Source organism: Ornithorhynchus anatinus, chromosome 2 (genome assembly GCF_004115215.2).
Source record: "Ornithorhynchus anatinus isolate Pmale09 chromosome 2, mOrnAna1.pri.v4, whole genome shotgun sequence".
NCBI lineage: Eukaryota > Metazoa > Chordata > Mammalia > Monotremata > Ornithorhynchidae > Ornithorhynchus > Ornithorhynchus anatinus.
The window spans coordinates 18,453,370-18,467,500 of NC_041729.1; the positions used below are offsets into that span (position 1 = coordinate 18,453,370).

Here is a 14,131-nt window from a genome sequence, read left to right on the forward strand (position 1 = left end):
CTAGAAATGGCTGTACATTCTCCCCTGATAACAGCATTTTCACATTCCATGTAGTTAGAAAGTTCGTGCTAGTGCCGAACCCAAACCCTTCCTGCTGCAGCTGAAATCTTGGCTTTCCTCAGTTTGCCTCCTATTCAACGATGAGCGGATATATTTGGTGAGCCTTGCTTGAGGTGTTGGCTCTCAGTGGCAGAACCAGGAATGAGGATCCGGACTGTAAGTGGTTCCGGGGCATGCCCCTGACCCTTTTCGGAAGGCGTGAGAGAAGTCAGATTACAAGTGGTGTATGCACCATCATGCCTGTCATTTTTTGAAATCAGAGGAAAGATGAGCAGACTGGCACCCTGGAAGTATTGTAATTGCCCTCAGCGTGGGAAACAAGGCTGAGCTCGGTTTCTGATGGACAGCTTTCTCACACTCCGGACTCCGGGCTCCGGGCCCTGTAGCTGAGCTCCAAGCAGCTCATTAACCATTTCAGTTTCCATGTCCACCTGGCTAATGCCTTCAGTCTGCCAGGTCCTTGCCTCATCATTAACACAGTGGTCCTATTTGATATTATTAACCCCCCACCTTGGGGAATGAAGGGCCTGGTGTCTATTGGACTAATTAAGGTCTCTCAAGAAGTCGGTGCAATGGGGAAAGGAGACTGTTAGTGTCCTTTGTCTGTGCTTATTTGGTCAGATCAAAAATGAGGTTATTTCCATAATTGTGCTCATTTTGGAGGCCTCGCTTCAGATTGCAAGGAGCAGGGCCTGTGTAACCTTGGTTGGACTGAAGTGGGGGCATTTGCACACGCCTCTGCCTCAGAGCACCCCAAGGAGTTTATAAGTACAGTTCAAGCAGACCCTCAACATAATTTATTATCTAGAAAGAAAATCTTCAATGAAAGTATTCTCCCTGCTCCTCCGTCATACGCTTCCAGTCCTAGGCTAAAGAAAACGTGCTCCTTCCCCACAGTCTCTTAGGCTGGGTGGGGCAGGAATTGTTTCTCGGCTGATTGTTAGTGCTTAGCTTAGCGCAGAGCTTGGCCCCCAGTAGTCACTTACTAAATGCCGTAATTAACTAACTCTGGACCTCCTCTTTGGCCTCTTACTCCTTGAATTAGAGCCCAGGAACGCTGGGGATTGTGTGGAGTCCCCACATGAAGGGAAAAGTTCAGCTCTGTCTTGTAAGGTACCACCCAGTTTATTCTAGATTGATTGATTGATGTAGCTGGTATGCTGTATTTAGTAATTATCAGATAATAACGGTGCTAATAAGCAGCTAGACTCTTGGCTTAAGTAACAGGAAACCTCAAGGCTGTCCCCAGGATCTCCCCATAGTCCTGAGTGCCCTAATCTTCGTCTCGAGACACCCAGGAATTAAGTGGAAAAGAACTCAAGTGTGAAAAAAGAAAGGAGGGGAAATACTATAAAATTGGCAGGGAACATTGTTTGGTTTCTTAAGTTGGAGTCTTTCTCTTACCAGAGGGCTTGCTTCAGGCATTAGCCAGGCTGGTCAGGGGAAGTATGCCACAGATCAATCAGTAGTATTTATTCAGTGCTTACTGTGTGCAGATCACAGTACTATGTGCTTGGGAGGGTACAGAACAGCCAAGCTGATAGGTTCCATGCCCAATAGGAGCTTACAGTCTAGAATCTCATGATCATGGAGTGTAGGTGGATTTGGCCTGGGGCTCAAACGGAAGAGGAAACCTTCAGCCCTTACCCACCTTATCATAGGAACCCAGAGAAGAAATCAAAAGGCTCTGCCTTTGGGTGCCCGAACCCTTTAGACTGTGAGCTTGTTGTTGGGCAGGGATTGTCTCTATCTGTTGCCGAATTGTACATTCCAAGCGTTTAGTACAGTGCTCTGCACATAGTAAGCGCTCAATAAATACGATTGATTGAATGAACAGTAACTTTAAATTGGAGTCGTATGTTTCACTTCTCCTTTTAAAATTCTCTGCCATTAAAGCCCCTCAGGGTGTGAGACCCGAAGCAGAGCATGGGCTGTTTCTGATTCCTAGCATAGCACTCTATCCACCGGGGTGTATGGTTTTCCTCCTGGACCGTGCTTTCCAATTTTGGGCCTAAGTTCCCTGTCCCCTTGAGTACTATCATAGGCTGGTATATAAAAATTGAGATGAAGAGTGTCCAGAAAGGCGGGGAAGCCCATATAGATCAGCTGACACCAGTCACAGAGAAGGTTCCTTTGGGGACAACTGTGACTGTTGAGGCCGATGCAGAACTAGCACTTTCAACCACACCGTGAACACAAAATGAGTGCCGTTTGTACTGTTGCTGCTTATGGCTCGTGGTGCTGTCTTAGTTTCTGACTCTTCCCTCATGGTTCTCTCTAAGTTTCTGCTCGAAGAACCTCTCCATTCTCGATTGCAGGGAGCCACACTGGTCCGTCTGCTGCTCTTGTCTCCCAGGAGGTGCAGTTTGGTAGACAGTTCCTAGAGAAGCAGGCGTGGCTCAATGGAAAGAGCACGGGCTTGGGAGTCAGAGGTCATGGGCTCGAATCCAGGCTCTGCCACTTAGCTGTGTGACTGTGGGCAAGTCACTTGACTTCTCTGTGCTCTCTATAAAATGGGGATTAAGACTGTGAGCCTCACGTGGGATAACCTGATTACCCTGTATCTCCCCCAGCGCTTAGAACCGTGCTCTGCACATAGTAAGCGCTTAACAAATACCAACATTATTATTATTATTAGCCCCACTTCCCTACAATATGAGCAGTGACTACTGAATAGGGCTGTCCAGACTCCTGGAGTGCTGTGAACGGTGCTGTCATTGTGGCAGCAATAGGCAACCAGTAACCCAGCCAACTTTTTTTTTTGAAAGTTATACACTTGAGTTGTTCATATTCATTCAGTCACATTTATTGAGAGCTTACTATGTGCAAAGGACTGTATTAAGCATTTGCTCTTTTTTTCGCAAGAGTGTCGAAGGATTGCATTGAGCCATCTTGATAACTGGGGGGCATGTAGCTCACAGTATGCATTCTGGGCACGAAGAAAAGTCACAGATCCTTCTTTTGGACACACTTCAACTGGACCTTGTTCTTGTTATCCCACTGGGACAACTAGGGGGTGCAGAAGAGGTGGGTATAGAGAAACGATGCCAGCCTGAGTCAGGCTGAATCTGAATGGCTCTAGGGTCTGGGCGGAATTATGATTGGCCTGGTTTTCACCAAAAAGCTGGTACAAAATAATATCATCTCTCCATTGCATTTCCCTTGAGATAAACATCTGGGCAGAGGTATTACTGCTCATAAGGACCTGTTGAATGTGAACGCCCTGTGGGCAGGGACTGAATCAACCAATTCTATTGTGTTGTACTTTCGTAAGCATTTAATACAGTGCTTACACAAAGTAAGCACTAAGTAGGTACCATTGATTGATTGACCTGAAACTTGCATGAGTATGACACAGACCCAGATGGAGACCCAGCTAAATAGGGAGATCCAGAGTTCCACCTGGGAACACAGGGGTAGGCAGAGATTTGTCATGTTTTGCTGTTGTATTTCCACTTGGTACTGGATTCCACCATGGCCAAGAATGTATACTTTGGTGTCGATAGCCTTAAACTCCATCTATGAGATGGAGAAGCAGTGTGACTTAATGTAAAGAGCACAGACCTGGGAGACAGAAGACCTGGGTTCTAATCCTGACTCCACCACTTTTCTGCTTTGTGATTTTGAGCAAGTCACTTACCTACATTTCCTCTACATCTCCTCCCCTGTTCTCTCCCCCTCCCTCCAGGCTCGTATCTCCCCCTGCCTCCAGGACATCTCCACCTGGATGTCTGCCTGCCACCTAAAACTCAACATGTCTAAAACTGAGCTCCTTATTTTTCCTCCCAAACCCTGTCCTCTCCCTGACTTCCCTGTCACTGTGGACAGCACCACCATCCTTCCTGTCTCACAGATCCGCAACCTCGGTGTCGTCTTTGACTCGGCTCTCTCATTCACCCCACACATCCACTTGACTCGGCTCTCTCATTCACCCCACACATCCAATCCGTAACCGACACGTGCCGGTCTCACCTTCACAGTATCACCAAGATCTGCCTTTTTCCTCTCCATCCAAATGGCTATTGTGTTGGTACAAGCTCTCATAATATCCCAACTGGATTATTGTGTCAGCCTCCTCTCTGATCTCCCTCCTGTCTCTCCCCACTCTAGTCTACTCTTCATTCTGCTGCCCGGATCATCTTCCTACAGAAATGCTCTGGGCATGTCACTCTTCTTCTCAAAAACCTCCAGTGGTTGCCTATCAACCTTCGCAGGAAGCAAAAACTCCTCACTCTTGGCTTCAAAGCTGTCCATCACCTTGCCTCCTCCTACCTCACCTCCCTTCCCTCTTTCTACTGCCCAGCCCGTACACTCCGCTCCTCTGCCGCTCACCTCCTCACGGTCCCCTGTTCGTGCCTGTCTCGCCGACCCCAGCCCACGTCCTCCTGCTCTCCTGGAATGCCCTCCCTCCTCACATCTGCCAAACTAACTCTCTTTCCCTCTTCAAAGCCCTACTGAGAGCTCACCTCCTGCAGGAGACCTTTCCAAACTGAGTCCCCCTTCCCTCTGCTCCTCCTCTCCTCCTCTTCCCCCCGGCTCCTGCTCCCTGGTCTTCCCCCTTCCCCTCCCCTCAGCACTGCGCTTATTTGTATATATTATTTATTACCCTATTCATTTTGTTAATGAGGTGTACATCCCCTTGATTCTATTTATCTTGATGATGATGTCTTGTTTTTCTTATGTTCTGTTTTGCTTTGCTGTCTGTCTCCCCCGTGTAGACTGTGAGCCCGTTTTGGGGCAGGGATTGTCACTATCTGTTGCCGAATTGTACATTCCAAGCGCTTAGTACAGTGCTCTGCACATAGTAAGCGCTCAATAAACACTATTGAGTGAATGAATATAGTAAGCACTTAACAAATACCATAGTTATTATTTGATTGTATTGCCTATTATTATTTTATTGTATTGCCTCAATCCCAGTTCTTGGCCCAGTGCATGGCACACAGCAAGCACTTAACAAATGTCACAATTATAATGATAATAATGGTATTTGTTAAGCACTTACTATGTGCCAAGCACTGTTCTAAGGGCTGGGGTAGATACAAGGTAATCAGGTTGCCCTACTTGGGGCTCACAGTCTTAATCCCCATTTTACAAATGAGGTAACTGAGACAAAGAGAAGTTAAGTGCCTTGCCCAAGGTCACACAGCAGACAAGTGGTGGAGCTGGGATTAGAACCCACATCCTCTGAATCCCAAGCCCCAGCCCTTTCTGCTAAGCCATTACCATTATTAGATGTTACAGTTCCCACAGCTCATCCCACAACCTGATGTGAGATTGTACCATCAGTCAGTTTGTATTTATTGAGCACTTACTGTGTGCAGAGTACTGTACTAAGTGCTTGGGAGAGTACAAACACCACAATTATCATTATTATTATTGTTATTATTACAACAGAGTTGGTAGGCACATTCCCTGCCCACAGTGAGCCTATGGTCCCATGAAACAATTTGTGGTGTGCTCTGTTTGCTGATGGAGGTGTGGAATGTGTAGTGTTGAAAACGATGGGCAAATGGGTGAGTAAGGATGGAAGGGGTTCTCATTTTTGATGGGGGTGGGGAACTGAGCTGGGATCTGGATCCTAAGGAACCTGACTCTTTCCCGGAAATCAGATCCTCTGCAGAAACCTGCCTGTCGCTAATACAGCTGTTGAATTTGACTGCAGAATGTGCTGAAGGAGCATGCTGATGATGACCAAAACCTTGCAATCACTGGAATGCCCGTGGTCTCCTGGCCCAAGAAGACAGCAAAGGTGAGACGCCTCCCGGGGTCTTATATTCCTGGGGAAAGGCTCCGACTTCGTAGGCGACACGGCCTGTGGATTTTGTCGGGAGGGGTTGGCTTCTGCCCATCAGAAGTCCACATCCATTGAGAAATATAGATGATTTACTGATTTGGGGTCGGTCATGTTAGTAGAGAAGCAGCGTGGCTCAGTGGAAAGAGCCCAGGCTTGGGAGTCAGAGGTCATGGGTTCGATTCCCGGCTCTGCCACTTGTCAGCTGTGCGACTGGGCAAATCACTTAACTTCTCTGTGCCTCAGTTACCTCATCTGGAAAATGGGGATGAAGACTGTGAGCCTAATGTGGGACAACCTGATTACCCTGTATCTCTCCCAGCGCTTAGAACAGTGCTCTGCACATAGTAAGTGCTTAACAAATACCAACATTATCATTATTGTTATTATTATTTATTCTTTTTAATCCCTTGAGTCATGCCCCGCTCAGCAGCGGTTTTGGAATGTAGTGACCTCTAGTGGCCATTGCGCTTCCCCCATGTCACTTTGTCCAGGGTGAACCGGCCCCCGTGGTGGCCTTAGGTTGATATAACACATTCTCTATCATTGATTTTTACTGAGATAATTATGGGGGTGATTATATACATGTTGCAGAGGCGGACTCTTTGCAGACTTGGTGGGTATTTTGAAGATACTTTTTCAATAGAACAATTCAGGTTTGGCCTGACTGGGGGGTAGGTACATGCCAAGTTCATGTTAGAGGGAGTTGCTTTGCAGAGAAGATTGGTGCCTTGGGAGCTCTTAGCCCCGAGTCAGACGTTGGGATATTGATGGCATTCTTTACCCCCGATTAATGAAGCCTTTCTGGTTTCCCCTTCCTCGGGAAAAGAGCCCATTTGCTGCCTTTGGGGAAGCCTCAGGGTAGTAATCCCCACCGTCCAACTAGCCCTGTGATGGGATGATGCCGGTAGGGGGGATGTTCAAATCTGCAGCACAACCAGGCAAAATCTGACAGGCAATTTTCCAGGCCACTCAAGGCACAAAAAATATCCTGCCTGCCCCATCTCACTCAGATATCATATAATTGCCCTGGCCTGATTTTTTAATTTTTTTTAATTACATTCTGGCAATTGCATGCACCAGGATGGGAAGAGGGAAAGGGTCAGAATGTGGTAATAATAATAATGATGATGATGGCATTTGTTAAGTGCTTACTATGTGCAAAGCACTGTTCTAAGCACTGGGGAGGATACAAGGTCATCAGGTTATCCCACATGGGGCTCACAGTCTTCATCCCCATTTCACAGTTGAGGGAACTGAGGCACAGAGAAGTTGTGACTTGCCCAAAGTCACACAGCTGACAAGCGGCGGATCTGGGATTTGAACCCATGACCTCTGAGTCCCCAGCCCATGCTCTTTCCACTGAGCCATAACACCAAAAAGGAGCCCCTTTGTTATTCCTGCTTGGGTCGAGAATATGGGCAGGGAATATGTCTGCTAATTTCCATTGTATTGAACTTCCCCAAGCATTTAGTACAGTGCTCTGCACATATAAGTGCTCAATAATAATAATAATAATGATATTGTTAAGCACTTATTATAAATACCATTGATTGATTGATAATTGTAGGATCAACACCTAGGTCCTCCTGACTTCCAGGCCAATTCTCTATCCACTTGACCATGCTACTTTTCAGATAAACACATCCAAAACAGAACTCCTTATTTTCTTACCCAAACCTTGCCTCTGACTTTTCCCATCATTGTAGGCAATACCACTATTCTTAAGCACTGCTCATGAGTCAAGCACTATTCTAACTGCTGGGTAGATACAAGCTAACCAGTTTGAACACAGTCCCTATCCCACATGACGTTTGCAGTCCTAATCCCCATTTTACAGATGAGGTAACTGAGGCACAGAGATGTTAAGTGACTTGCCCAACATCACACAGCAGGCAAGTGGCAAAGCCAGGATTAGAACCCTGGTCTTTCTGACTCCCAAACCCGTGCTCTATCCACCACGAGGGTTGTGTGTTCTCTGCATTATCTGGCTACCAATTTCCTTTCTAGCTGGGGATTTGCTCTTGGAGAGCTGCTGGGATGTGTGGAACTTGGATTTTTTTCCTAACCACCACCATCCTCTCTAATCACAGAGTTAATGGAGACCCAAATGCAATCAAATGAGCCAATTCCACAAGAAATAGCATCAGGTCTCTAAACATGTCTTATTGTGCCTGGGACCAGAACAGTTCCCAAGGCTCTGGGCTAGTCTCTTAAACAGTTTATAGGTGTTTTCAAAAATCTGCTTTGGCTTCGAAGGACTTGGGAGACTAGAAAAGCTTCTCGGGGGAGGAATAGATGCAGTTTAAGCATTCCATGAAAGTTGTTTTTTTAAAAAACTGGTTTGTGTAAATGCCCAGAACGGTGGTGTGTGTGTGAACACAGCAGTGGGAAAATCAGAGTCTTTAGGCTGGCTCTGTCATCCTGGTGAGAGGGAAGAGAGGAAATGGTGTGTGGCAGGGGAAAAGAGGATGGGGGAGGGGCCTCGTGGCTATATTTATGAGTTTCCTGGTTTGGGAGGTTTAATTTACTCAATTAATGACTGTCTCAAAAGCTCATAGATGCTCAGCTTCCCAGGTTTTCAGCTGGGTTTCAGGAAATTTGCCCCTAGGCCTTGCTGAAAGTTCAAGCATGGTTCACTACTTAGATTTTCATCAGCTCTTTAGGAGAGGACTGTACTGGCCCAGTTCAAGTCTTGCACTGTCATACTTAACAAGTAATTAATGGTAATGATGATTGGTAGTAAATACCTTGTACTGATCTCCCAGCTTTCTTTGGAAGATTCCTTTGAATGATTGCCTCTACACCGCTGCGAGCAGGGAACATGTCTACCAACTCTGTTATATTGTAGTCTCCAAAGCGTTTAGTACAGTGCTCTGCTTCCAGTAAGGGCTCACTAAATACCATTGATGGATTGACTGGACAGAAAGTCGTTTCAGGAAGTGTTGTGATCTTCATACTTCTCTCCATGCACCCAATCTGGGGGACGTAAGCCCCCTTTAAACTGAAAAGGAAACTGTGGGTCCAGAGACAAGGCATGTATCCGTGGGCAAGGATTGTCTCTCTTCATTGCTGAATTGTACTTTCCAAGTGCTTACTACAGTGCTCTGCACACAGTAAGCACTTAATAAATATGATTGAATCGATGAATGAATGACACCCGGTCCACTGTCCTACCTGTCTGTTTCCCATACCCCCTGACGCCTCTTGGATTCTGGGCCGGTCCAGCTTTGCACGCAAGTTAAAATAAGAAGAGTGGTGATGAGGTAGTTGAGGCTGTGGCCGGGTCTTTGCAGATGTGTCGGGAGCTCTGCCATCCCGTTCCTTGGTTTCCATGCTCAGCTGGTGAGAGATTCAGCTCCCAAGGGCAGTGGGCTTGTTCTCTTCCCAGCCTCTCTCCTGCCATTCCCCGGACCGCCCCCTGTGTGGGCACTTTCTTCAGCCCTCCTGCCACTCCCTCCCTGGGGCGGGGGCAAGGTAGCTGTTGGTTGGGCAGAAACTCCCAATACAGAGTTCCTGAGAACCACCGACCATCCTTGCTGCACTGGCTAAAGTTTTATAGTGTCTACAAAAGCTTACTAGCTACTCATAGGAGGGTCAGCATGAGGAATGAGGAAACCACCTCAGATTTGAGGTTAGAGTCCCCACGTCTTGAGACCCTAGGCACCCCAGTCATTTTTTAAAATTTGTTGAGGACGCACCTGCGGATGATGTACTTTCCAGACCAGAGACCTTTCCTGCTTTTTCAAAACAAATATTTGCAAGCCCAAATTATATATGTGTAACACAGATTAAGGCAACTCTTATGGAAACTCTTATTAAGGTCTTTCTTCTATTTTGGTAGATTGCAAGCGAATGGATGATAACCCAAATTTCCCTTAGCAGGGTTGGTCTAAGGAAGCAGCGTAGGCTCTCCGTCCTTCACCAGGAGATTGTCAGTCAGTCAGTTGTATTTATTGAGCGCTTACTGTGTGCAGAGCAGTGGACTAAGCACTTGGGAGAGTACAATATAGGAATAAACAAACACATTCCCTGCCCCCAGTGAGTTTACAATCCAGAGGGGGAGACATACACTGATGGAAAAAAAATAAGTAAATTACAGGTATGTATATAAGTGCTGGGGGCTGGGTGGGGGGATGAATAAAGGGAGCAAGTCAAGGCAATGCAGAAGGGAGTGGGAGAAGAGGAAAGTAGGGCTTAGTCAGGAAAGACCTCTTAGAAGAGGTGTGCCTTCAATAAGCCTTTGAAGTTGGGGAGAGTAATTGTCTGTCAGACATCCAGATTCTAGCTCAGAAGGACTGGGAGGGGAATAGGTGGGGGTGCAGTGGGAAAAGTTGGGTGGAATGTTGGGCCCTAGGGGTAGCTGAGGCAGTTGTAGCTGCTCAGGGGCCCAGTGAAGGAGAGAAGGCTGGAGTTGTGGAGTTTGATCCCTCCTCCTCAGGAACATCAAAGGACATAAGGGCTATAACTAGGAAATGGGGGGTGGGGGGAGAGGGAGAAAGAAAAGAAAAAAGAAAGAGGGGAAAAAAAAATATGCCTAAGGAAAGGAGAAGGGAAAAGAGCAAGAGAAATTGGTTGAAAAGAGGAAGAAATAAAATAGAGAGGAACAGAGGAGTTATTAGGATGAACAGTACAAGTGAAGGAAACTGGGCACCTAATTCAGAACTGGAAAGGTTTTCCCAACAGACTCTTCAGGTATTCATTTATGGGCATATAAATGTCCCCAATTAGTTTTTTTTATCAGGCCTGCTATTACAGTAAAGACTGTCCGTAGATTCTAACAGGACAAGTAAGAGGCCGACCCCAAAGTTTGAAACCTGCAGATGACCCAGGTAGGCGACAGGGAGCAATAATCTTCTTTTGCAAACAAAATAAATTGAGACAAAGAAAGAAATGCCAGATCACATAGATAGTGGCAGAATTAGGACAAGAACTGTGGAGTAGTATCTCCCAGCCATCCACTTTCTCACTATGTCTGGGTTAGAGCAACCAGAAAGTACCTTCTGAAATGGCAGAGTAGGAGAACTGAGAACATTTCTATTTTGTTGTTTTTTAATCTCCACATGGACCGTAGAGTACTTTTCACCAGAGAAATCCAGATTCTCAGAGGTCAGTTTCCAGCTGAATTTGTGGGAAACTGTGTGGTTCTGGAGCCAAGGCTTCCTGTGGGCCAGGGTGAAAAGGAATGTGTGAAATTCACTGTGTGGAAGTTAAGGTCTCCATTCCCCACCTGAACCCCCTACTCATCCCTTCCTCCATATCCATCTCCCTCTTCTAGCCCTAGCTGAGGGGCGTAAGTGCCATAAGCTTCGCCACTTGCCACTTCATAAACACCGACCCATTGCTTCTCACCAGCCAAAGTGAATAGACAAGGGCCCTGTTTGGACCCAGGCTGAACCACCAAGTCCCCCCATTTCCAGACAGACCCAGGTCTCCTCCAGCCCATCAGCTGACCAAAAATGAATGCCGCCTCAAAGTTTCTGGCCAGGGCATGTATAATAATAATAATAATAGTAGTAGTTTGTGTTACTCTGTGCCAAACACTGTACTGACTGCTAGGGTAGAGACAAGATATGATCAGGTAGGATATAGCCCCCTGGCCCACAGGGGTCTCACAGTCTAAGTAGGAAAGAGCGAGTATTGAATCTCCATTTTACAGAAGAAGAAACTGAGGCCCAGAGAAGTTTAATAGCTTGCCCAAGGTCATACAACAGGCAAATAATAATAATTATGGTATTTGTTAAGCACTTACTATGTGCCAAGCACTGTTCTAAGCACTGGGGTAGATACAAGGTAATCACGTTGTTCCACATGGGGCTCATAGTCTTAACCCCCATTTTACAGATGAGGTAACTGAGGCACAGATAAGTGGTTTGCCCACGGTCACACAGCAGACAAGGGGCAGAGACGGGATTAGAACCCATGTCCTCCGACTCCCAGACCTGTGCTCTTTCCACCAGGGCATGCTGTTGTATCATTTTAGAACCACTTTACTAGTATTTTAATTCAGCAGTTAGCTGAAATAACCATAATTAAGATCTGCAGCTGAGAAGTCCTTTCTTCTTCCAATAACCTGCTCATCTGACTCTGTTAATAATGGCAAGACAAATTCTTTCCAAGCAATTGAGATATTGAGGACCGCAGTCTTTGGTGAATGAAATAATTAGAAAGCCAAGCAAACTGTGTAATGATTGCTTCCATTATCGTGATTTTATTTATGGAACAATGGCATATCCCTTAGATGTGTTTTTTTTCCTTGCCACCTTTATCTTTTTCATTTTAAAAGAAGACATTTGGGTCATTGACATCTGTAATAAGATGTATTCTCTTTTCAATACTGAAGTTGTGAAGGAGATAGAAGCGTGTATGAAAAAGGGAACAATTCTGAGCCCTAGATGAATGTGTTCTAAAAGTTCAACAGAGGGTTTCAGTGAGTGTGAATGGAAAGATTTTTGTGATTGTAGTTATCCTAATGATACGCAAGTTTGGGGAGATATTTTAAGTGGGGTAAAGGAAAATAAATGTATCTTTTCAGAAAAGATGTAAGGCAAACTGGCCTGACCTCGACAAGAATTAGAAAGTGAAACTAACTGAAAAGAGAAAGCAAAACTAAGCTGTTTTCATTTCACTGACTATATAAAGTGTCTCTCTCCAAAATTAATGTTACAAAAATGAAAAGGGCAAGGATTTTGAAAGGCAAGATTAATTTTAGAGGTAAATGGAAAACCTCCTTTTGCATTCATTTGTGCTGTATCTCAGAACTGAAGAGAAAATGGAAGGTAGAGCAGGAAAATGGCTTGTTTCTATTTGGTTAACATAAGTTTTGTGCTTGACCCCTAGGGTGTTCATTCATGTGGTTTGCAATCAATCAATCAAACAGTGGTATTTATTGAGCACTTATTCTGTGCAGAACTCTGTAGTAAGTGCTTGGGAGAATACAATAGAGTGAGCATTACACTTTTTTTTTTAATGGTGTTTGTTAAGTCCTTACTATGTGCCAGGCAGTGTACTAAGCACTGGGGTAGCTAATCAGTTTGGACACAGCCTGGCTCACAGTCTTAATCTCCCATTTTACAGATGAAATTCTGGAGGCACAGAGAAGTTAAGTGACTTACCCAAGGTTACGTAGCAGACAAGTGGCAGAGTTGGGCTTAGGATCCAGGTCCTTCTGACGCCCAGACCCATGCTCTATCCAGTAGTCCATACTGCTTCTCTTGGATCTCTATCCTTTAAGCAGTTCATATTCACCCCACCCTCAATCCCACAGCATTCACTTACATATCCATAATTTATTTACTTTATTGTTTGTCTCTCTCTCTGGTTGTAAGTTTGTTGTAGGTAGGGAATGAGTCTAATAATAATAATAATGTTGGTATCTGTTAAGTGCTTACTATGTGCAGAGCACTGTTCTAAGCGGTGGGGTAGATACAGGGTAATCAGGTTGTCCCACATGAGGCTCACAGTCTTCATCCCTATTTTGCAGATGAGGGAACTGAGGCACAGAGGAAGTGAAATGACTTGCCCACAGTCACACAGCTGACAAGTGGCAGAGCCGGGATTCGAACCCATGACCTCTAACTCCCAAGCTCGTGCTCTTTCCACTGAGCCATGCTGCTTCTCCATAACATAGTCTACCAACTCTGTTGTATTGTACAGTGCTCTGCACACAGTAAGCACTCAATAGATACTATAGATTGATTGATTGAATAAGTATGATCCCTACCCTCAGTGAGCGTAAAATACAGTAGGGGGACAGATACTACAATAAATTACAGGTAGGGAGAAGCATCGGTAACTGTTACCATTGGTGGGAGGGGAGAGGGGGAAGTGCCCAAGTGCTTATGAGGTTTGGATTTAAAGTGAATAGGTGTGCAGAAGGGAGGGAGAATAGGCGAGGAAGTTGGGAGATCAGTTAGGAAAGGTCTTCCTGGAGGAGAAGCTGCCTGACCTAGTAGAAAGAGCAGAGTCAGAAGGACCTAGTTTCTAATCCTGCCTCTTGCCATTCCCTTGCTGTGTGACCTTGGGCAAGTCATCTAACTTAATGATAATAAAAATTCTGTTATTTGTTAAACGCTTACTGTGTGCCAAGCACTGTACTTAGTGCTGGGGTCCCTGTCCCACAGTCACAGTCCTAATCCCCATTATACAGATGAGGAAACTGAGGCACAGAGAAATGAAGTGACTTGTCCAGGATCACACAGCAGACATGAGGCAGAGCCGGGATTAGAACCCTCACCTCTGACTCCCAGGCCCGCACTCTATCCACTACGCCATGCA

The 14,131-nt window shown here is 45.7% G+C and overlaps 1 protein-coding gene across 8 annotated transcripts in view; it reads left to right on the top strand.

The window, feature by feature from the left end:
- KDM2B (lysine demethylase 2B) overlaps positions 1–14,131 on the top strand; it is a 128,928-nt gene that overhangs the window by 63,288 nt on the left and 51,509 nt on the right. For all 8 annotated transcript variants that reach the window (XM_029052924.2, XM_029052954.2, XM_029052937.2 and 5 more), the window contains one exon: positions 5,726–5,812. In XM_029052924.2, coding sequence (XP_028908757.1) covers positions 5,726–5,812 — 87 coding nt within the window. The remainder of the gene's footprint in view (positions 1–5,725; positions 5,813–14,131) is intronic.